Source organism: Enhydra lutris, unplaced genomic scaffold (assembly GCF_002288905.1).
Source record: "Enhydra lutris kenyoni isolate GAN:26980312 unplaced genomic scaffold, ASM228890v2 scaffoldscaffold10, whole genome shotgun sequence".
NCBI classification, from domain to species: domain Eukaryota; kingdom Metazoa; phylum Chordata; class Mammalia; order Carnivora; family Mustelidae; genus Enhydra; species Enhydra lutris.
The window spans coordinates 16,053,716-16,079,757 of record NW_019154094.1 but is presented as its reverse complement, the minus strand read 5'-3'; the positions used below and the strand labels follow the sequence as shown (position 1 = coordinate 16,079,757).

Below are 26,042 nucleotides of genomic sequence, written 5' to 3'. Positions count from 1 at the left end.
TCACATAGTCACAGTGAGGAAAACACAGAATATGGATTTTGAGGAAAAGGTAAAAAGAACAAATGGGAGACAATTATCCAGGGAGGATGAAGAGGAGGAAGTAGGGTGTGTAAGTGAACTACAGGTCTTACCACCATAATAGGAAGACAATAGGTAATGTCTAAAATTGATAAAAGGTATTCTTTAAAAATATAGACAGAAGAAAAGTTAAAGAGTTGACAGTATGATTAGAGGAGTGGAGAAGTGACAGCAATATTTTGTGTAAAATTTGGCATGTTTGGGCCTATATTTGCATATAATATAGTATCATGGCATTTTAAAACATTTTTTTAAGGAAGCCTTTCTTGAACTTCCGCATCCTCCCACCATGAGTCCCCTCTGCACTAGCAGTATAAAACATATGCTACATGTCTGCCTCCAGCCTCCCTTCTCAGACTGGAAGGACTTTCTTATTGTTTGCCATACGTCGGAGTCATGCGCAGTGTTTAACACCTGAGGAAAGTGCTTAGCACCTGTGGTGAAGAATGGATGAATACAGTTACTTTGGGGGCAAACCAGCTGAATAATTGCAGTAGAGACATAATCAAGTCTTTTAGGAATAGGAACCACAGAACAATGATAATGATGCTAATATAATAATAATATTAACAATTACTATTGGATTGCTAGAAACCCCAATACCTCCATCCCCTGTAACCTGGATTTTACCAAGTCCTGCTGTTTCATTCGCCCTAGGATATGCCTGTCAGGTTTATCCCTTATATCCCACTTCCTATACTAATCCTCTACCAGACCTTCCTCACTTCATGCTTGAATGACTGACTGGTCTTTCTGTGCCTCAGTCTGTCTCTACTCTATGTCAGCCTTCCTCCCACCCCCAAATATTCCTGCATTAGAGTTGGTTCAGACTTCCCAGCACTCTACTCTTGTCGCATTCTCCTTCAAGAACCAAAGTGACACCTTACCCTCCGGAGTCCAAAGTTCTGATCTTCCAATGTCCAGAACCTGGCCTTACTGGCCCATCCCACATTACCTCTCATGCCTCCCCAGAGCTTGCCATCCTGCAGGGCAAGCCAGTCTCATTACTACATCACACTCAGTCCTCCTTCCCACCTTTTAGTATACCAGACTTCTTTTCACCCAAAAGATCAGAGCATCCCCATGGCCTGAGAATATAATTTTACTGTTTGGACACCTACAAATAATCTTCATGTGTTTAATTAATAACTTACTGCAATCTCTTTTATTTTTCTATAGTGGAAACCACCTCAGGTTTTCCTTCCTAATAAAATCAACATTTCTAAACAGAATTTTACTTTAAGAATAACATCATCATTTCCTTTATCAATAAATACTACTTTCAGTTTTGACAGATTAATAAAATGAACCTTATGTAAATTGTTCTTCTAATCAAATAATGGAAGAGCTTAATATTTTAAAAGAAGTACAGACAACCTTAAATACTACTTTTATTTTAATTTCAAAAATCTTTTCCCTGTTGTTGTCCTGCAATCCTCAGTATGTCTTAATTTCTTACTAAATGATTATTTTCTCCTTTTCTTTAACTCAGACCATTTAGAGAATTCATTTGATGAAGTATTGAGGAACCTAATTGTTTAATGGGCAGAAATTAGTCCCTGCAAGAATACTTTTAAAACTGGCAAATACCAGGCATAATTACAAATTCTTTGGAAGAATCTATTTCTGTACAATAGGTTAATTGGTTATAAGTAGACAGCACTGGCCACAATTTAAACCCAGCTTCTAATTTCATCCATGATTTTTTTAACAAATATAAGTGGCTAATTATGATCAAATTAGTCCCCTTGAAGGAACAATTGTCTACTTATCCCTGATTTTCAAGATTTAAGTGGTCTAATGCACCTGTAGTTAGCTTCCCACTAGCATACTGCCTACAGATCCAGAGTTATTTCCCAAAGTTGTCAAAATCTTCCCTCATCATGAGAACTCTACAGCCTGACCAATGTCTAGTTTAGATTATGATGACTTCTTTGGGAGAATCTGGGCAATTTTTAAGAAAACTGAAGCCAAAATAGAGGTTTGCCTAAGGAAGGATATTGGTTTGAGGCTGGTTGATCCAGTCAATTGCCTCAATTCTCTGCACCATCCACATATAGATGATTTGTTCACCTCTTTGATTATAGAAAGGACTTACTCCTCTTTTCTTTATTTTAGTGGTGCAATCTATGCATAGACTTGGTAGCATTTACCAGTGAAATATTCAAGGGAGCAGTTTTCCAGTCCTTGGATGGAATTATTGTCTCAGCTAACTGTAAGCTGCGGAAGATCTTCACTTTAAAATGCAAGCCTCAAGACACTGCTGATAAAGACGGTATGTTCAAGTTGCTACTATGAAGATTTTTAAATTCTCCAATGTGTTTAAAGTTAGACATACCTTTGGGGGCACCTGGGTGGCTCAGGTCATGATCCCGGGGTCCTGGGATCGAGCCCCGCATTGGGCTCTCTTCTCAGTGGGGAGTTTGCTTCCCCCTCTCTCTCTGCCTGCCTCTCTCCCTACTTGTGATTTCTCTTTCTGTCAAATAAGTAAACAAAATCTTTAAAAAAAAATTAGCATACCTCTGGATAGTATGAGTACAGAGTAGTGGTTTTTCTAAATTTATCTTATTTTACTGTGGAAAAAACACTTTTTTAACATGAGATCTGTCCTCTTAATAAATTTTTAAGCATACTACATGTTTTGGTGACAATAGGTGCAATGCTTTGCAGCAGATCTCTAGAGTTTGTTCATTTTGATCAAAACCCACTTGATTAGTAACTCCCTATTTCCCTTCACCTCAACCATTGGCAACAACCATTCTACTCTGATTCCTTGAATCTATTTTAGATACCTTAAGTAAGTAAAAGCATATAGTATTTGTCTGTAGTTGGCCTATTTCACTTAGCAGAAGTCCTTATGGTTCAGTCATGTTGTAGCATATGTCATTCTTTAGTCTGAATCATGTTTATTTTTACTGTAGCTGTATGTCAAAGATATCTTTTTTATTTTTGTGATTTTTCTTCCTTTTTTGTTTTTGATAGCACTTACCATGTGAATTAGTCAGGATTTTTATTTGCAAGCAGTGTAATCCTGTCTAGGTTGTTGAAACAGAAAAGAGAATTTATTTAAGGTAATTAGCCACTTCATAGAATCTTAAGGATACCCAGGAAGTCAGGCTTTGAGGCTACAGCCAAGAACAAACGCAGCCCCCACCACAAGACTGCTCCTAGGAAGATCCCTGATAGCTACTGAAACTAGACAGACTCCATAAGTCACAGCACAATGCTCGGTTCCAGGTTCCAGAGTTTCTATTACTGCTGCCCTGGAAAACTGAATGTCTTCTTCCTCACCACCCTCGCCAGAAGCAGACTTCTTCATTTTTCTCTGCTGAACAAAGGCAGAGACTCTATTTATGTCTGATTTGTAGACCCTAGATCACATGATACAAGGGTAGCTAACAAAGCCAGTATCTGATTCCTGACGAAGGAAATGGGACTCATTGTGTAGCAAAGTCACCAAACTCAAAAGGGTGTTCAAAAGGTATCGCCATTCAGAGTGCCTGGGTGACTCAGTGGGTTGAGCATCTGCCTTTGGCTCAGGTTGTAATCCAGGGGTCCTGGGATCGAGCCCTGAGTTGGGCTCCCTGCTCAGTGGGGAGACTACTTCCCTCTTTTTCTGCCTCTTTTTCTGCCCCTCCCTCTGCTCACACTCTCCCTCACTCATGAGTAAATAAAATCTTTTTTTTTAAAAAAAGTCATCATTCAAAAAGCTCTGCCATTGTCTGGTATATACTATCTCATTATTCTGTACATTTCATGAAGTCATTTGAGAGACATTACATGTATAAATTTTCTAATGATCATATTAGAAAAGTGAGTTATTCCTAGAAAGATAGGAAAATACACATTTACTATTTATTGTGTGATTAATAAATATACTCTGCAGATAACTGAACCATCTAGAATTTATAAGATGACACAAATTATCCTGCTAAGATAGTCTTAAACAACTGAAAGTATTGAGAGAATACTGATGCTTCCTTTTGATTTTTGTCTGGGATTATTTTTAACAAAATCAATTTTTCCAGAAGCCCAGGAAACAGGGCAGCACATAAGATGGCAAAGGTGATTTCTTAGAAGTTTGTATAAAGTAGACTTCAGACTTATGCTCTGTCTGGATGAGTGTCTGAGAAATCCTTGTGTGGTTCACTCTGTGGAACAGGACACTGTGCCTATAAATTTCATTTGATAATAAAACACAGCAGTGCATTAACAGCTCCCCAGAGAGATCACAAGCCAGGAAGTGCAGCTACTCATCTTATGTACCATTTAAAGGATATACAAGAAAGTGAAAGCCTTCATTAAAAAAAATATATCACCCAAACTAAGAAGAAACCTCAAAATTTGTAGAAATATATGTGCATTCTAGAATTAGCAGATCAGAGGAGGTGAATCATAACCTGATTAGTATTTTTAAATAAATGTAAGGGAAAAAGTAAATCAAAATATGGCATATTAAATGCAAGTTTTTATCTCTGATCCTTCCTGAAGCCCCACTAAAATTATAAGAATTAAAATGGTAATAAACCCACCAGGAAGAAGAGGATGGGAGAGTAGGAAACAATAGGGAAAGTGTGGTCAGAAATTTTGTAAGATTGAGGAGTGATAACTAACTTAGAAGAGCAGAGAAAGCTGAAACTATTGGGTTTACGGAGAGGTTTGTCAATGAGAGTCATAATATAGAACCTCAGAGGAACTCCAGAATTGGCAGCCCTAGGTACTGCCAAAGGCAAGGGGGTGTGGCTAAAGACAAGGAGATTAGTTAAAATTCTATATGGGTTGCTATAGAATCCCAGATCCCCCTTCCAACTACAAATAAGCAGAAAACAGGATATTTATTCTCTGGAGAAACTGGACCAGAGAACTTCTCAACTCAGATACATTGCATACATGGTAGATAGACACTGAAACTAACAGGAAGAAAGAACTAAATAAGGAATAAATATATGTTTTTCTCGGTTAAGAAAATATACTGCATCTATAAAATAGGAGTAGTTTGTTCTTGCTGTATTTCAATAAGCATTTTGTTAAAGTTTACTATATTAAAAGTTTTTTATATAATTTAGAAACATTTACAGATCATAGGTGGCAGCTTTAGGAATTAACACAAAGTGAACACATTTCTGTAACCAGCACCCAGATCAAGAAATAGAACTTTACAAACATCTCAGAAACCCTACTTATAATCTCCTAATCATGACCCTCTCTCTTCTTCCCAGAGAGAACACTCTCCTGACTTCTAACACCACAAATTAATTTTACCTATTTTTGAAGTTTATTTAAATAAAATCATATAGTACATATTCTTTCATATATACATTCTTTAACAAAACCTTGAGTTTGTGAGAGTCATCTATATTGCTTATTTAATTACTATACAGTATGCCATTGTGTGAACTCACCATAGTTTGTCTATTTTAGGCATCTATGAATAGTACTGCTGGACTCAGTCTACATTTCTCTTGGACCATGTAGGTAGGCTTTCTTTGGATATTTATCAAGGAGCTGAATGAACACATATTTCAGCATTCTTAATTTCAGTTATTATATTTTTTGATGCTAGAATTTCCATTAGATTCTTTTTTACAGTTTCCATTCTTCAGCTGAAATTCTCTATCTCACTATTGAATTTTTCAAATATATTAATCAAAGTTATTTCAAAAGCCTTGGCTGATAATTCTAATATCTGTTTTTATTTTCTGTTTTTCTGTTATCCTTGTATCCTGACATGTTTAATAAGTTTGAATGAATACTGGACATTTCGACTCAGAAACTATACACTATTTTGAGACTCTGTATTGTATTTTCTTGTTCCAGGGACTTAAAATTTTAAAAAAAAAATTAAAAAGAAGCCCAAAAGACTGAAAATAGGATCAAAATGTTAAGAATATTAGAAGTTAGTCCAAGTGGACCACCAGCAGAGTAATAAGATTCTAAGATGAGAGACTAGAGAAAACAAGAAGGATGACATGTAGGAAGATTCCCAAAATTAAAGGCCAAGTGTTTTCACATTGACATAGCTCAGCAAAAACAAAAAATGAAAAATAAAAGAAAGAAAGGAAAATAAGAGCCACTGTTGTATAATTTAAGAATAAGAGGGAAAAAGAGAAAAGAATATTTAAGCTTCCAGAAATTTTTAAAAATTAAAGTTGCATACAAGGGAGTAGGAATGAGAATAATGATGTCTGACTTCACACAACATTAGATGGCACAAGACCTTAAAACTATACCTTCAAAAGTCTAAGGAAAAATGATTTCCAACGTAGAATTCCGTACCCATCCAATTATTTTTCTTTTCCAAATATTTATTTAAATTCTAGTTAGTTAACATATAGCATAATATTGGTTTCATGAGTAGAATTTAGTGATTCACCCCTTACATATAACACCCAGTGCTCATCATAACAAGTGCATTCCTTAATATCCATCACCCCATTAGCCCATCCCTCTCCCACTTCTTTCCATCAACCCTCAGTTTGTCCTCTATCATTAGGAGTCTCTTATGGTTTGTCTCCTCCTCCTCTCTCCTTCTCTCTTTTTCTTTTCCCTTCCCACATGTTCATCTATTTTGTTCCCTAAATTACATATATGAGTGAAATCATATGGTATTTTTCTTTCTCTGACTGACTTTTTGACTTATTTCACTTAGCATGATACACTCTAGCCTCCTTCACATCACTGCAAATGGCAAGATTTCATTCTTTTTGATGGCTCTTCATGACTACAGTAATATAGTCATAGTTTGGTTATTGTTAATAATGCTGTTATAAACATTGGGGTGCATGAACCCCTTCAAATCTGTATTTTGGTGTCCTTTGGGTAACTACCTCAATGTGCAATTGCTGAATTGTAGGGTGGTTCTATTTTTAACTTTTTGAGGAACCTCCATACCGTTTTCCAGAGTGGCTGCACCAGCTTGTATTCCCACCAGCAGTGTAAGAGGGTTCCCCTTTCTCTTCATCCTCCCCAACATCTGTTGTTTCCTATGTTGTTAATTTTATCTATTCTGACAGTTGTGAGGTGATAGCTCATTATGGTTTTGATTTATATTTCCCTGATAGTGATATCGAGCATTGCTTCATGGGTCTGTTAGCCATCTGGATGTCTTCTTTGGAAAAATGTTTATTCATGTCTTCTGCCCTTTCTTAATGGGATTATTTGGGTTTGGGGTGTTGAGTTTGATAAGTTCTTTACAGACTTTGGATACTAACTCTTTATCAGATAGTCATTTGCAGATACCTTTTTCCATTCCGTAGGATGCCTTTTAGACTGTTGATTATTTCCTTCACTCTGCAGAAGATTATCTTGATGAAGTCCCAGTAGTTCATTTTTGCTTTTGTTTCCTTTGCCTCTGGCAACATGTCTAGTAAGAAGTGTTATGGCTGAGGTGACAGAGGTTGCTGCCTGTGTTCTCCTCAAGGATTTTGAAGGGATTTTTCTGTCTCACATTTAGGTCTTTCATCCATTTTGAATTTATTTTTGTGTGCGGTGTAGGAAAGTGTTCAATTTCATTCTTCTGCATGCTGCTGTCCAGTTTTCCCAACACCATTTGTTGAAGAGACAGTCTTTTTTCCATCAGACATTCTTTCCTGCTTTGTTGAAGATTACCATATAGTTGTGGACCCATTTCTGGGCTCTCTATTCTGTTCCATTAATCTATGTGTCTGTTTTTGTGTCAGTGCCATACTGTCTTGATGACTACAGTAATATAGTTTGAAGTCCAGAATTGTGAGGCTCCTGCGTTGCTTTTATTTTTCAGGATTGCTTGGGCTAATCAGGTCTTTTGTGGTTCAATATTTTTTCCACAATACAAGTCAGAGATAATACCTAAAGCACAAGTGCAGAAATGTCAATATAAGGCTACAATTATAAACACAGAAGTAAGTACCAGAAGATTTAGAAGCTATTGCTGAAAGGCTTGAGACTAGGCCAGGAGGTGAGGTAGGAGGGTAGCAGTTAGGGAATAATGCCTTTTTCTCATAATTGTAGTGCCATTTGTATTTTTGAACAATATACATATATTTTGTTTTATAATTAATTTTTTAATAGTGAATGGATTATCTAAAAAATTCTAAGAACAAATATTGGCATGATTTCTTTTAGGTTTCTAAAAGGCCTGGAAAAAAGGCTAATGAATGTGGCAACTCAGATTGCCTAAAATGTTCTGAATAGACTTGGGGAAGCATGGTGTGGTTCTGGGTGCTGTGGAATATAACCCTCTATTCCTCATTTAGCTTCCAGGACTTAACCTTGCACAACTGCTCACCCCATCTCTATATGCTTCAATTTCTATGTCAGTAAAATGAGGATAATTGTTCCCTGGTTAAGTAAAATACTATTACATTCCCACTAAAAGCATAAAGTGTGTAAACTGAGTACATCTTGGAGAAGTTAAATTGATACTGTAGCAACTAAAGACACAGATTAATGGTCCCACAGTCAGTTGCTGTGACCACATACCAACTTAGTGCTTTGTGTGAGTTCTGAACATCTCTGAACATTATTTCCTCATTAGTTATTATAAGGTTGTTTTGAGGATCCAATAAAACAAATATATATGAAAAGACATAAACTGTAATTCATTGTGTAGATGCTAACCATTTATCTGCCTCCTACAATCAGGCACTGAGATGACACAGCCCCTGCTTCAAGGAGCTTGGAATCTCTCAGGGAAATTTACATGTACATATTGATTGTTATACCTGGAGGAAGCTTCCTTAATGGGCTTAACAAGCACTGGGAGAAGAGTTTGGGGCACTTAACTCTAACTTGAGAGAGCCACTTGGAGAGGCACTTGGATTTCACAGACCTACCAAGTTATGAAAAACTTGACTAACATAAGGTTGCCAACTTTTAAATTCACCAAATCAGAGCATTAGAACAGACAAAGAAGAAAAACTACAACTATTCTAATCACTTAATTAATTGGAAAAATTTAAACACTCACATATTAGGAAAGTGTTAATTTCAGAATAAAGGCTGATGTTTTCACCACAGACCAGTGAAAATGACTTAATGAGTCAGTATCTATCCATAGAGCAGTGTTTGGTGTGTACTCACATGAAGAAACAAATTTTCCAAACTATATCCTGAAGGATAAATAATAATTTCTCAAATAATGAAATAATTTTTCAGGTAGTGAAAGTGGACAACAAGAAAGGAAAGCATTTCAGGAAAAGGAAGAGTGTGTATGTATAAAGACAGGCATCATGAGTAGATCTGATCCATTCAAGGAACAGGGAGTTCAGTATGGTATATGGCAGAGGTGGAAGGAATGATTTAATATAATATTTTATTACTAGGTTGCATACTTTGGCACAAAGAGGTAGAGCAATTTTCCTGTCCTCAGAGTTCTCTGTGTAATTGTGGACACCAGAAAAGTAAACACTGCCAAGAGTTCATTGTCAAGACAATTTGATAAAAGAGAACAAAGGACAACACAGCATGGGGCAAATTGAGTGTCCCTGGTCAAGGAAGTTGGCAGCAGAAATGATAACAATGATGGTGGTGCTAATAGAAGCAGTAGGTGTTCTAAACACTTTATATATATGAACTTAATTTAATGCTTATACAAACTCTTTAAAGTGGGTATTATTATCATCTCCATTTTACAGATAGGGAAGCTTAGGCACAGAGAAGTCAGACAATGTGCCAGTGTCACAAAATTGTTAAGTAGTAGAGGCAGGTTTTGAACCCTGGCAGGTAGGACTCAAGTTTTTACTCCTAATTACTATAGTGTACTGCCTTCCTTGTGAGAATGGAAGGGAGGGGAAATTTTAAAAAGAAAAGAGAGAGAGAGAAAAGACATCATGGAATAAGAATGCCAAAATATGGTGACTAGCTGTGTTAAGTGTGTCTGTATTCAATAAGTAATGGATGTCCCTTTGTCTTTCATACTGAAGATGGGGCTGGGGGGGGACATCTTCTGCAGAGGCAGTTCTGTTAGTGATGAGGTTGAGACTTTTATCATAGGAAACTCTTTTCCCTGTTTCTTACATTTCATTCTGAGATTCAATTTAAAGATAGTGTATTAAAATTCTTGCTTAAACTCAGTACCTGTTTGCCTTAGTTTATTTAAGCTGCTACATTTCACTCTAGAACCTCTTAAACTCACCCAAGCTAGGAAATGTTGCCTAATTCCATTGCTGTTCTCTGTTTACACAGTGGAATATAATAGAAAGTGAATTATTGGGACCCTAAAACAAGAAATTAACCAGGTTTTCATTTGGCCAGAGGAATGGCTGATGCTGGACAAGTAGTAAAGCATGCTGATTCAATTGAATTTATGACTTTTATGGTTCCTGAGGGAACACAGACTGGCACTTTTAGGCATTTGCATGACTGAATATTTGACTAACTCATATCATTCTGCATCTAAAAAAAAGAACAATATATGTACAGATGTTAGATAAGAGAAAAACAAGAGGAGAGCCAAGAGAAGAAAGGAAAGAGCACACAGTTATCCACTAGGTATGGATTTATGCTCTACCGGTGATTTTACAGGTCTCCTGACACCAGAGTTCATTGCTTATTAAAATATCAGCACTTGGGCATATGTGTTCTGTGTTAAGGAATGCAAGAAGAAGAGAATAATTAAAAGTATGATTTCAGACTGAGAGTCCCTTTGAAGGCATAGGTTAAGTCTCCATATTTTTACCTCTAGCACATGACCTGGCACTGGTAATCTGTCATACATATATGATGAATTGATGAAGTAAGAGTTGGCTAATTGTTTGTTCAATTATTCATTCAGTCATTCTCTCTATTCAGTAAGCCTTCTGAATGTCAAGCAATGTGAAGAAAATTATCCCTTCAAAAGCCACAGAAAAAACTACAAATACTAATGTAGTGCCTTAATAGACTCATTGAGCAGGGACGGGCCTTAGAGATAATGTAATCCAGTATCCTAATTATACAGAGAGGATATAAGACCCGGAAATCAAGGCATCTTGTGCTGAGGTCACAGAAGGTAGAACTCTAGGCCAGGCCTTGACTGTTCCTTCCTCAGCAGTATACATATTTACCTTCCTCAATAACTGGAATTCTTTAGTGTTTTTAATAATCAGCATTGTTGAGTGTTTTCCTGCCCCTCTCTCTCCAGGTCAGGTGATACACGTCATATTCAGATCTCTTCAGTTTAAGGCTGCATTCCCACTCCTCCTTGCAGCAGAGTCGAACTCAGATTACCCTTGCCTAGAAAACCACCCCAGGGGAAGGAAAAAGGGGTAAGATCTCTGCATAGCAGAGGTTTCCAGCCAATAGTAGATCCACAAAAATGGATTATGAATATCTATATATCAGAGACACAGATGTATACTGATTAAAATATCAATTGTTTTTTATAAGTAGGCATTATCAATATTTATAAAAGAACTTCATATCTTAAAAACTCTAAGGATAACAATTCCATTTATAATGTCATCCAAAATAATTAAATACCTAGAAATAAATTTAATCAAGGAAATGAAAAACTTCTTCACTGAAAACTATAAAACATTGCTAAAGGAAGTTAAAGAAGACCTAAGTGAATAGAAATAAATACATCCAACATGTATGGATTGAAAGACTTGATATTGTTAAGATGTTGGTATGACCCAAAGAGATCTAGAGATTCAGTGCAATCTCTCAGTATTTCAATGGCCTTTTTGCAGAAATGAAAAAGCTGATCCTCAAATTCATACGGAATTGCAAGGGGGCCAAAATAGCCAAAAACAGTTTTGAAAAAGAAGAACAAAGTTGGAGGATTCACACTTCCCAATTTCAAAACTTAATTCAAGAGTTGCAGTAATCAAAACAGTCTGGTATAGTTAGAATGGACATATAACACCAATGGAATAGAATTGAGTCCAGAAATGAATCCATATGTCTAATTTTGACAGGGAGGCCAAGAACATTCAATGAAGAGAGAGGAGACTCTTTAACAAATGGTTCTGGGACAATTGGATATCCACACACAAAATAATGAGTATATAAAAACTAACTCAAATGGATCAGTGACCTAAATATAAGAACTAAATAAAACTCTTAGGAAAAAAATAGAGCTTAATCTTCATGACCTTAGGTTAACCCCAAAGCACAGCAGCAAAATTTTAAAAATAAATAAATTGGACATTAAAATTTAACGCTTTTGTATATCAAAGGACACTTAAGAAATTGAAAAGACAACCTGCAGAATGGGAGAAAATATTTGCAAATCATATATTTTATAGAATAAATATTCTGATTCTACATATAGAGAGCATGTGTATGTGTGTATATATACATATACATATACATATATACATATACACATATATATACATATATATGTATATACATATATACACACACACGCTCTCTATATGTAGAATCAGAATATTTATATCAGATATCAGAATATTCCATATATATGGAATATTCTGATATCTTCCAGTATCTAGACTATGTAAAGGACTCTTATAACTCGACAAGAGAAAGAGACACAACCCAATAAAAAATGGTTGAAGGACTTAACTGCTGTAGATATATCTCTGTAAAAGATATACAAATAATTGACAAACATGAAAAACTGCTCAGCATTCGTTATTAGGGAAATGCAAATCAAAACCACAATGAGATACCACTGCACGCTCACTAGGATGGCTATAATTTTTTTTTAATAGAAAACGTGTTGGTAAGGGTGTGGAGAAATTGGAATCCTTGTACATTGTTAATGGGAATGCAAAATGGTTCACCCACTATAGAAGACAGTTTGGCAGTTCCTGAAAATGTTAAACACATAATTACCATATGCATCTGCAGTGCCACTCCTTGGTATATACCCAAAAGAATGGAAAACAGATACATGTACATGTGTGTTCATTGCAGTGTTATTCACAATAACCAAAATGTGGAAACAGCTCAAATGTTCATCACCAGATGAATGGATAAACAAAACATGGTATGTGTTTAACACATAGTCACATATTGCATGATTCCATTTATATGAAATGTCGATAAATCCATAAAGAAAGAATGCAGATTTGTGGTTGCCAGGGAGTGGGAGTTGGAGAGAATGGACAGAAGCTGGCTAATGGATAAGGAATTCTGCTTTGGAATGATGGAAGTGTTTTAGAGCTATACAGAGGTGGTGGTTGCAGAACACTCTGAATGTACTATGCACAGATGAATTGTTCACTTTAAAATGCTTAATTTTTACTGATATATTAATGTGAATTTCTCCTAAATAAAATATTAAAAAAAAAAAAAAAACTAAAGGCATGATTCATTTCAGGATAGCCAAGTGTTTGGTGTAGTTCAGGCTTATTTACCCTTTTAAATATCAGCACCTTTTATTATAAAAATCACATGCTAAGGCACTGTGGTTTTGTCTCCATTATAATGAAATAGTTGACATAAGTATTTGTCTGTTATTAATAATAAACATTATATAGTAATTGCTATGTACCAGGCACTGTTCTTAGGCCCTTACAAACATTAACTTATTTAATCATCATAATAACCCTATACAGTATTATTTTCTAATCCATATTTTACAGATAAGATGATCCAGGGCACAGAGAGGTAACTTACCTTTCCAAGATCACGCAGCTAATAAATGATGTTTTGGTTTTTTTGGTTTTTTCATTTATTTTTTGTTCAGTTATAAGTGATTTTTTTAATTAACATATAATGTATTATTTGCTTCAGAGGTACAGGTCTGTGAATCATCAGTCTTACACAATTCACAGCACTCACCATAGCACATGTTTTAATGCATAAAGAGCATTTGTATGTGTTAAAATTGGTGACTTAATTTTTTTAAGATTAATCTATTTGAGAGAGAGTACGTGCCTACCTGCAAGCAATGGGAGGGGCAGAGAGAGGGAGAGAGAGAATGTCCAGTGAAATCCCTGCTGAGTACAGAGCCCGAAGCAGGACTTGATCTCACAACCCTCAGATCATGACCTGAGCCAAAATCGAGTGGGATGCTAACCCAGCTAAGCCCCCCAGGCACCCAGTGACTTAATTTTTAAAGCTAGCTAAGATCTTCATCAGAGATCTGCAACACCTACAGAATGGTTTACATTATGGTGGCATTATAGACAAAGCCAAACAGGATTACAAAATCACTCAAAACATTCTAATATACTAACTCATACTGGGAACAAAGACAGCAAAAAAAACCCACCATGTGGTTGTGTTTCGATGCTACATGAGCAAATCTGTTAGTTTTCTCTTAGCCTTCTCCTTCCATTTTGGCATTCATTTGTGTTCATTGCAGTGTTATTCACACTGAGCTGACCATTCCAGCCAACATTGTGTCCTTTCAGATTTGTTAGCAAAAGCACCTTAAATCAACTGTGTCATTTTCCAATGTTAATCAAGCAGTCTGCTTGTTTCCATACACATCTCTTACAGAAAATAGAACTTGTCTGGAAGAACAATTCAGATAGGCCTTGGTCCCTTAGTATCTGATTACCACTTTGACTTGTTATTTGCCATCTGGGGAGAAAGATGTGATATCCAAATAAAATGTGTGTGGAATACTTCTCAGGAAATAGCTGAGCAAAGAACAACCAAAGAAGAAAAGTTGAAAACTTGGCCACTGCTTTTAATCTAGGTCAGCTGTTATTAAGGAGCCTTCATCCAGAGGCGGGCTCCAAGATGGCAAAGAAGTAGGAGACCTAAATTTCATCTGGTCCCAGGAATTCAGCTAATAGTTATCAAACCATTCTGAACACCTATGAACTCCGCAGGAGATCAAAGAAAAGAATAGCAGCAACTCCGTGAACAGAAAAGCGACCACCTTCTGGAAGGTAGGACATGTGGAGAAGTGAATCGAAGGCGATATCTGGGAAAATAGACCACAGGGGGTGGGGGGAGGAAGCCTCCGTCAGTCAGCTCCCAGCAAGTGGTAGAGCAACAGAGCCCAAAATCGGAACTCTTAGAAGTCTGCTCACCTGAGGGACATCACTCCGGTGGCTAAGCAGGAGATGGAACCCTCACTGGGACAGTGTGGTCTCAGGACCCCTCAGGGTCACAGAAAGACCTGGGGTTCCTGAGTGCTGCAGAGGTCCCATGTATCAGAGCAGGGAAACGGCTGTGGAGATGGAGCCAAGGAGTGTGCTTTCAGCTCAGGGTTGCCGTAAACCGTGATCTGCAGCACAGTCAGGCCTCCTGGAAGAGCAGAGGCCCAACAAGCAACAGATCCAGGGAGACCCCCTCACTTCCTCCCCTGGGAGGAGTGGCACAGGAGCACACTGCAGGAATCTACTGGGGTTGGAGAATCCAAATGGGGCTGTGAGTCAGAGATAGAAATGCTCACTCACAGGCTGGGTGAGAATGGAGTGTGGCTGGAGACCAGGGAGACAGGGGTGATTGACTGCTTTTCTCTGAGGACTCACTCAGGAGTGGGACCCTGAGTTCTTGGCCTCCTCCAGGGCTGGAGACCAAAATATACCCTAAATCTAGTACATGCTTTGTTCTATTCACCTGCCTGATCAAATTCTTTTTTTTTTTTTTAATTTTCCTTCTTTCTTTTTTCAGCCAATTTCTTATCACTTCCTTTTTTAAAATTTTTTAATTTTCATTTTTACAGTCATATACCATCCTTTCACTGTATTTACCCTTGTTTTTGTATGTATATGTTTTTCTGTCCTTAAAATTTTGGGAGGCAGTTTCTTCTAACAGACCAAAATACGCCCAAAAAAACAGAGCCAAAAGTCTGTGGCTCTGTTCTGTTTTACCAGCCTGATCATATTCTTTTTTTTTTCCCCCCTTTCTTCCTCCCACCCCCCCACCCTAGTTTTGGATCTCTTCTGATTTGTTTAGTGTATATTTTCTGGGGTCATTTTTACCCTTGTAGCATTTTGTTCTCTTGTTCATCTATTCTCTCCAGACAAAATTACAAAATGGAAAATCTCACCTCAAAAAAAAAAAAAAAAAAAAAAAAGAATAAGAGGCAATACTACAGACTGCCTGCCAGGGAGCTAATCAACATGGACATTAGTAAGTTGTCAGAACTAGAGTTCAGAATGACAATTGTAAAGATGCTGACTGGGCTTGAAAAAAGCATGGAAGATACTAGAGTATCCTTTTCTGGAGAAATAAAATCTAACCAAGTCAAAATAAAAAAGGCTACTAATGAGGTGCAATAAAAAAATGGAGGCTCTAACCACTAGGATAAATGAGGCAGAAGAGAGAATTAGTGATCTAAAAGACCAAATGATGGAGAATAAAGAAGCTGAGAAAAAGAGAGAGAAACAACTACTGGACCACAAGTTGAGAATTCAAGAGATAAGTGATACGATAAGATGAAACAACACTAGGATAATTGAGATCCCAGAAGAAGAAGGAGAGGGGTAGAATGTATATTGGAGCAAATTATAGCAGAGAATTTCCACAATTTGGGGAAGGACACAGGCATCAAAATCCAGGAGGCACAGACAACCCCCCCTCAAAATCAAAAATAGGTCAACATCCAAATATCTAATAAGAAAATGTACAAATCTCAGAGACAAAGAGAAAATCCTGAAAGCAGCTTGGGACAAGAGGAGGTCTACAGTGTTAGAAGGTCTACAGTGTTAGAAGCATTATGCTGGCAACAGACCTATCTACAGAGACCTGGCAGTTTTCTCATTTACTTCAGAGCACTAAACAGAATTATGCAGCCAAGAATACTATATCCAGCTAGGCTATCATTGAAAATAGAAGGAAAGATAAAAAGCTCCCAGGACAAACAGAAACTAAAAGATTTACAATCATCAAACCAGCCCTACAAGAAATTTTGAAAGAGGTCTTCTAAGCAAAGAGAGAATATGAAAGTAACAGAGCAGGAAGGGAGACAATATACAGTAATAGTCACCTTACAGGCAATACAATGGCACTAAATATCTTACAGTAGTTACCCTAAATGTAAATGGGCTAATGTTCAAAAGACACAGGGTATCAGAATGGATTAAAAAAACAAGAGCCAAAAAATAAATAAATAAATAAATAAATAAATAAAACAAAACAAGAGCCATTGATATGCTATCTACAATAAACTCATTTTAGACCCAAAGACCCATCCAGACTTAAAGTGAGTAGGTGGAAGACAATTTACCATGATAATGGACATCAAAAGAAAGCTGGGGTGGTAATCCTTATGTCAGACAAATTAGATTTTAAGTCAAAGACTGTAATAAGAGATGAGGAAGGACACTATATCATACTTAAAGGGTCTATCCAACAAGAAGATCTAACAATTTTAAATATCTATGCCCCTAACATGGGAGCAGCCAATTATATAAACCAATTAATAGCAAAATCAAAGAAACACATTGACAATAATACAATAATAGTAGGGGACTTTAACACCCCCCTCACTGAAATGGACAGATCATCTAAGCAGAAGAACAAGGAAACAGAGACTTTAAATGACACACTGGACCAGATGGCCATCACAGATATAGTCAGAACATTTCATCCCAAAACAGCAGAATAAACATTCTTCTCTAGTGCACATGGAACATTCTCCAGAATAGATCACATCCTGGGTCACAAATCAGATCTCAGCCGGTACCAAAAGATTGGGATCGTTCCCTGCATATTTTCAGACCACAGTGCTCTGAAACTAGAACTCAATCACAAGAGGAAAGTTGGAAAGAACTCAAATACATGGAGGTTAAAGAGCATTCTACTAAAGAATGAATGGGTCAACCAGGAAATTAAAGAAGAATTTTAAAATTCATGGAAACAAATGAAAATGAAAACACAACTGTTCAAAACTTTGGGACGTAGCAAAGGCGGTCCCGAGAAGAATGTACATAGCAATACAAGCCTTTCTCATGAAACAAGAAAGTTCTCAAGTACACAACCTAACCCTACACCTAAAGGAGCCGGAGAAATGACAGCAAAGAAAGCCTAAACCCAGCAGGAGAAGAGAATTATTAATTTCAGAGCAGAAATCAATGAAACAGAAACCAAAAGAACAGTAGAACAAATCAACGAAACTAGGAGCTGGTTCTTCGAAAGAATTAATAAGACTGATAAACCCCTGGACAAACTTAACAAAAAGAAAAGAGAAAGGACCCAAATGAATAAAATCATGAATGAAAGAGGAGAGACCACAACTAACACCAAAGAAATACAAATCATTATAAGAACACATTATGAGCAACCATACCCCAGCAAATTTGACAATCCAGAAGAAATGGATGCATTCCTAGAGACATATAAACTACCAAAACTGAATGAGGAAGAAAGAGAAAACCTGAACAGACCCATAACCAGTGAGGAGATTGAAGCAGTCATCAAAAATCTCCCAACAAACAAGAGCCCTGGGCCAGATGGCTTCCCAGGGGAATTCTACCAAACATATAAAGAAGAATTAATACCTGAAACTGTTTGTCCTGAAACTGTTAAAAAAAAGAAAAGAAAAGAAAAAAAGAAATGGAAGGAAAACTTTCAAACTCATTTTATGAGGCCAATATTACCTTGATCCCAAAACCAGACAAAGACCCCATCAAAAAGGAGAATTACAGATCAATATCCTTGATGAACATGGATGCAAAAATCCTCACCAAAATACTAGCCAATAGGATCCAACAGTACATTAAAAGGATTATTCACACAACCAAATGGGATTTATTCCTGGGCCGCAAGGTTGGTTCAATATCCCACAAATCAATCAATGTCATACACTACATTAATCAAGGAAAGGACAAGAACCATATGATCCTCTCAGTAGATGCAGAAAAAGCATTTGACAAAGTACAGCATCCCTTGATTAAAACTCCTCACAGTATAGGGATGGAGGGTACATACCTCAACATCATAAAAGCCATCTATGAAATACCCATAGCGAATATCATTCTCAATAAGGAAAAACTGAGAGCTTTTCCCCTAAGGTCAGGTACATGGCAGAGATATCCACTATCAGCACTACTAGTCATCATAGTACTGAATGTCCTAGCCTCAACAACAGACAACAAAAAGAAATAAAAGTCATCTGAATTGGCAAAGAAGTCAAATTCTCACTCTTTGTAGATGATATGGTATTTTATGTGGAAAAACCAAAGACTCCACCCCAAAACTTCTGGAACTCATACAGCAATTCAGTAAATGGCACCATATAAAATGAATGCACAGAATGCATTTCTATACACCAACAACAAGACTGAAGAAAGAGAATTAAGGTGTAGATCCCATTTACAATTGTACCAAAAACCATAAGATACCTAGGAATAAATCCAACCAAAGAGACAAAGGATCTGCACTCAGAAAACTATAGAATACTCATGAAAGAAATTCAGAAAGACACAAAGAAATGGAAAAATGTTCCATGCTCATGGATTAGAAGGAAAAATAGTGTTAAAATGTCTATGCTACATAGAGCAATCTACACATTTAATGCAATTTCTATCAAAATACCATCAACTTTTTTCATTGAGCTGGAAAAAGTAATCTTAAAATTTGTGTGGAACCAGAAAAGACCCCAAATAGAGGAATGTTGAAAAAGAACAGCAAAGTTGATGGCATCACAATTCCAGACCTGAAGTTCTATTCCAAAGCTGTAATCATCAATACAGTATGCTACTGGCACAAAACAGGCACATAGATCAATGGAACAGAGCAGAGAACCCAGAAATGGACGGACTCTCAACTCTATGCTCAACTAATCTTTGACAAAGCAGGAAAGAATGTCCAATGGAAAAATGAGTCTCTTCAACAAATGGTGTTGGGAAAATTGGATGGCCACATGCAGAAGAATGAACCTGGACCATTTCCTTACACCACACACAAAAATAGACTTAAAATGGGTGAAAGACCTGAGTATGAGGCAGGAATCCATCAAAATCCTTGAGGAGAACACAGATTGTACCTCTTCGACCTCAGCCGCAGCAACTTCTTCCTAAACACATCACCAAAGGCAAGGGAAGCAAGCCAAAAATGAACTATTGGGGCTTCATCAAGATCAAAAGCTCTTGCAAAACAAAGGAAACAATCAACAAAACCAAAAGACAAACGACAGAATGAGAGAAAATATTTGCAAATGACATATCAGATAAAGAGCTAGTATCCAAAATCCATAACAAACTTATCAAACTCAACACCCAGAGAACAAAGAATCCAATCTAGAAATGGGCAGAAGATATGAACATTTTGGCAAAGAAGACATCCGGATGGCCAACAGACACATGAAAAAGTGCTCAACATCACTTGGCATCAGGGAAATACAAATCCAAACCACAGTGAGATAACACCTCACACCAGTCAAAATTACTAAAATTAACAGGTCAAGAAACAACAGATGTTGGTGAGGATGTAAAGAAAGGGGAATCCTCCTACACTGTTAGACGGAATGCAAGCTGGAGCAGACACTCTGGAAAACCATATGGCGGTTCCTCAAAAAGTTGAAAATAGAGCTACCCTATGACCCAGCAATTGCCCTACTGGGTATTTTACCCCAAAATACAAATGTAGTGATCCAAAGGAGCTCATACACCCCAATGTTTATAGTAGCATTGTCCACAGTAGCCAAACTATGGAAAGAGCCTAAAAGTCCATCAGCAAATGAATGGGTAAAGAAGATGTGGTATATATATACAAAATGGAATACTATGCAGCCATCAAAAGAAATGAAATCTTGCCATTTGCAACGATGTGGATGGAATTAGAGGGTATTATGCTGAGCAAAATAAGTCAATCAGAGGAAGACAATTATCATATGATCTTGCTGATATGTGGAATTTGAGAAAAAAGGCAGAGGATCATGAGGGAAGGGAGGAAAAATGAAATGGGATGAAACCAGAGAGGGAAACAAACTATAAGAGACTCTTCATCTCAGGAAACAAACTGAGGGCTGCTAGAGTGGAGGGGGTGTGAGGCATGGGGCATGGGGTGGCTGGGTGATGGATACTGGCGAGGGTATATGCTATGGTGAGTGCTGTGAATTGTCTAAGACTGATGAATCACAGACCTGTACCCCTGAAACAAATATATCATATCTTTGTTTATATATATCCTTCATCCATGACCATTTGTTGAGTATTCCCTGTGAACCAGATGCTGTAGTAAATATATCATTGGGATTCTCTCACTATTCTCTCCCACTAGCAGCACTTTGGCAGAATTGTCTTCTTTCACTTCCTAGATTGCACCAGAGTTCTTCCACCTTCAGAGGCTTCAGATGCTCTGTTCCCTACACCTGAATGATCCCTCCGATCCATTTCGCCAGGGGACCTTCTGCTTATCTTTTATGTCTCAACTTAAATGTCTCTTTATCAGGGGTTCCTGAGGGCTCAGTTGTTAAGCGACTGACTTCGGTTCAGGTGATGATCCTGGGCTCCCAGTATCGAGTCCAGCATCAGGTTCCCTGCTCTCTCTCTCATTCTCTCTCTCTCTAAAATAAATAAATAAAATCTTTTTAAAAAGAAAAGATAAATAAATTTCTCTTTATCAGGACTTTCCCTGACACCCATTACCTCTTTCATTACATCTTGAACTTTTCCTTCAGAGCGCTTAATTAAATTATAATTAAATAGTTATTTATAATATAATTTGTTTCATATTCTCTGTTAAGTGTAAGCTTCAGAAAGACCAGGACAGAGTCACTCTGGCTCACCACGAGATTCCCTGGCATACAGTAGAAACTCAAAAAGTATTTGCTGAATGATAAAATGAGTAAACGAATGAGTGAGGGCAGACCATGCCCTGTATGTACTCACAGTTTAGCACTATTTATTTTCTATGTAGAATCCATGCTGTGTTCAGAATTCTTTTTTTTTTTTTTTTTCATTTATTCGAGAGAGCGTGAGCGAGAGACAGAGAGAGCACGAGCAGGGGTGGAGGGGCAGAGCAGAGGGAGAAGCAGGCTCCCTGCAGAACAGAGAGCACGACACAGGGCTGGATCCCAAGACCCTTGAGAGCATGACCCGAGACGAAGACACACACTTAATTGAATGAGCACCCAGGTACCCCTGAAATTCTTATTTTTTAATTAAGCCATGAATGCTAAAAATTAAAATAAAATGTCCTAGTAATTGAATATGGAGAAGGGAGTATTTATTGGTGAGGTGGGTGGTGGGGAGCTGAGTTAACTTCCACTTTGGTTTATCAAAACATCCAACTACCAGGTCATAAAGCTCTTTCATAGTTTGGTTTCACAAAAATGAGACTAAAGATCCTCTCCATGTATACCTCCACCAAGTTTGAGAGTGAGTAGTTGCTAAATGGGCTTAATAATTTGCCTTTATTTTAAAAAGTAGTGAACTGGTAGTTTTTTCTTTGATTCCTCCTTTTATTGCAGGTTTTATACTGCTCACACTCTCCCTTCATGAATAATCAGTAGTGCGACAGTTGTGGCTGCAAAGCGAGAGTAGATGTATAGAAAGGAAAAGTGGCACAGAAGGAATTTATCCTTTTACTGTGGAATCTGATTTGCATGTCAACCACTATCCTGTTAAAGTCAGACTGGAGTTTTGTAATAGTCTCTGCCTTGGATCTTGGGTTACCAGGAATTTTCGGCTATCTCTTTTAGATGGAAACTCAGGTTTTGTTTTTGTATGCATTTCAAACTTTGTATGGCATTGTACCCTGTACCATCCACACAATCCCTATAAGCTAACATTTCCATGACTTGTCTTTATGTGATTGAGAATACAGCATTTTATTTCAGGGTCTTAGAGCCTACAGAATTCTCTGCCTCTTTTAATAAAAAATCTAATTTATCAATATTGGCATTGATGTGGAAATTATCTTGTTCTACCTCAGAAGAGTTTGAAATGATATGTCAAATATATATCTGGAGTTAGTTTACTTATTTTTCCAAATGTCTTCTATTTTGAGAGTTTATCTACTCAGCTACTTTATATTGATTTTCTAAATGTGGATGACAAATAAGAAATGGACCAACAAACAACACCTGAAAACTAAGATTTGTAAATCTACTGCATTTTTAAAGACGGGAGCATTAAGACACTTAGAAACCATTACATTGCTGATGAGTACTCAAGTTTTTAGTTAAATGATTCATTTCCTTTTCAAGATTAGGACATTAGGATCTAATTAGGAAACTGCCATGACTTGGGTGCATATAAACCTAACATCACTTGCCTTTATAAACGTGGTTAGAGTTTGTACTTACATAGGATGTTTTTTGAGGGATGATTGGTTGAATTTTTGTAACTACTCATATTCACATAGACACACACAAATTTTTTCCACTAGATTCTAAAATTAGATATTTTACTTATAAAAATTAAAAACACAGACACTTTTATGTAGAAGAAAATAAAGCCTACACTTAAGCTAACCATCAAAAGTTATTTTACATCTCAGTATATTTCATTTTAGTCTTTTTACCATGCCCACCTTTTATTCATTGATTTTCTACAGTTAGAGTTTTGTATATATTACTTTCATGTAACTTCCTATCATGACTTTTTCCCACATCATTAAGCCATCTTCATAAATAGAATTTCTTGTGGCTCTACACTGGTAGTTCAAGTTTTTTGTTTTTCAGAAAGTATAAACACCTATTTATATAGATCTTTTCATCTGAGTTTCTGTTTGTTTGTTTGTTTTACTTTAGAAAAGACTCAGGGACACCTGGGTGGTGTAGTCAGTTAAGCAGCCAGCTCTTGTTTCAGCTCAGGTCATGATCTCAAAGTCATCAGATGAAGCCTCAAATCCTGTGTGGGGCTCCAAGCTCAGAGCAGAGTCTGCTTAAGACTGTGTCTCCCTGTCCCTCCTCCTCTCCCCACCCCATGAGCATGTGCGTGCACGCTCGCGCTCTCTCTCTCTCTCTCTCTCTCAAATTAAAAAAAAAAAATCCTTAAAAAGAGAGAGAAAAGATTCATAAAGTGAAATTATGGAGTGAATTGGCAGGTACATTTTTAAGGCTTTTAATACATATAGGAAAATTGCTTTTTGGAATGCTAATACCAATTTAATTCCTACTTAATACGTATGACAAGACTTAATATCTTTGCTGTAAGAGAGGTCATACAAATGAAGAAAATAATGTTCTAATACTGGAATGGGTTAAGAACATGAACACAAAATTTACTAAACTGGAAATTTTTATATCCATATAAATATATATGAATGATATCAAATCTCATTCGGAATACAAATTATAATAATAAAAATACTATGTTAATTATAATAAACTGTTCTTTCTTTGAAAGTATTCACAGGTAAGATGTTAACATTAGGGGAAACTGGGTAAAATGTATTAGGAACTCTACTATTTTTGTAAATTTTCTGTAGATCTATAATTATTTCAAAATAAAAAGTTAAAAAATAACTTTACTCATATAATGTCTCTAGGTGCTTATTCAACTATATCTTTGTGTATATTGATATTGTTTATTTGTGTATATATGATTTGTGTATATTGTGTATATTTATTTGTGTATATTTAAAAAAGGGTTAAAAAATCCCAGTGTAAATGAGCCACTGTACTTGGAGCACACCTAACTAGCTCTTTTCTTGAGTTATATTCTAGTACTGAAAAATAAGTATAAAATATATCCAATGAATGCTGTCATTTATTGCACAAGTCTCTGAACTTACTCTATATATCATACACTTCCTCTCATTTAATAGTTCCTACAGTCCTACGAAATAAGCAGTAAAATTACAAACAATTCATTTTACAGATGAGAAAGCCAAGGCCATAAGATTAAGTAATTCGTTCAAAGTCATATTCTAAAATGTTTTACTTTAGGGGCGCCTAGGTGGCTCAGTCGTTAAACATCTGCCTTCTGCTCAGGTCATGCATGATCCCAGGGTCCTGGGAGTCTGGTTCCCTGCTTAGTGGGGCGACTGCTTCTCCCTCTCCTGCTCCCCCTGCTTGTGTTCCCTCTCTCACTATCTCTGTCAAATAAATAAATAAAATCTTAAAAATAATTTTAAAAAAACAAAAATAAATAAAAAGTTTTACTTTAATTGCTTTCATTTATAAGATATGTCCATTTGGCAGAAATGACTTACATTTGAGGAATGAATGTTTATCTTTACTTTCAGCCGGATATGGTGTTCCCTTTCCAACAGATGAACCTACAGACATTATTCCACGAAGCTGCCAACTAACGACAGATGTTCCACAAGTCACACAGCTGCTAAACATGACTAAACTCCGCCAAACTGAAATAAAATTTGGAGGTCATCCTCTAAGTTCAGCAGAATCAGGTATGCATCAAGCACCTAAATTATAAGCATATTTATTTGAAAGACCAAAAAAAAGGGTTAAAAAAATTCCAGCACCGAAATGATGCTTTATAGCTTGAAGTTAAAATATTAAGTCACTCTGACATTGACTCGTATCTGTGATAAATCATTTTAAATTTCTCTTTAGCCGCTAAAATGTTTTCTCGGTTTTTACATACCAAATCAAAACATCCTTGATTAGTCCTCTCCCTTTCCTGTATGTTTTCAGGCCCAGCCAATTATACTTCCAAAACATCTCTGGAATCTCTCTGCTCCTCTTCTGTTGCTGCTGTCATTGATCTGGTTGCTCACCTTAGCCTCCCAGTTAATCTCCACGTTGCTGTCGGAACTATCTTTCTGATAATAGAATTAGAAATGTGAGGGGCACCTGGGTGGCTCAGTGGGTTAAAGCCTCTGCCTTCGTCTCGGGTCATGATCCCAGGATCCTGGGACGGAGCCCCGCATCAGGCTCTCTGCTCTCTGCTCAGCAGGGAGCCTGCTTCCTCTTCTCTCTCTCTGCCTACTTGTGATCTCTATTTGTCAGATAAATAAATAAAATCTTTTTAAAAAATCAATAGATTGAAAAAAGAAATGTGATCGTGTCTCTCTTCAATTAAAGACCTTGAATGCCTTTCCCACTATCTTAGAAGACAAAATGAAAAAACCATTGGGAACTCACACAAAACCAACCTCCCCTATCCAAGCCTCCTCCAGAGCTTCATCTCTCATTCCCCACATACAATTTTCTGACCACTCCGTGGGCTTCCACACGTTCATATTTGGGAATTGCTGTTTCTTGGCCTAAA

The 26,042-nt window shown here is 36.9% G+C and overlaps 1 protein-coding gene across 7 annotated transcripts in view; it reads left to right on the top strand.

The window, feature by feature from the left end:
• The window catches only part of LOC111144282 (chromosome unknown C3orf67 homolog), a 247,545-nt gene that overhangs the window by 107,565 nt on the left and 113,938 nt on the right, over positions 1-26,042 (top strand). For 5 of the 7 annotated variants that reach the window (XM_022498523.1, XM_022498520.1, XM_022498517.1 and 2 more), the window contains 2 exons: positions 2,197-2,353; positions 25,054-25,218. In XM_022498523.1, coding sequence (XP_022354231.1) covers positions 2,197-2,353; positions 25,054-25,218 — 322 coding nt within the window. Of the gene's footprint in view, positions 1-2,196; positions 2,354-21,917; positions 21,996-25,053; positions 25,219-26,042 lie in introns of those variants that run through there. The other 2 variants (XM_022498521.1, XM_022498519.1) reach the window with 2 other exon arrangements.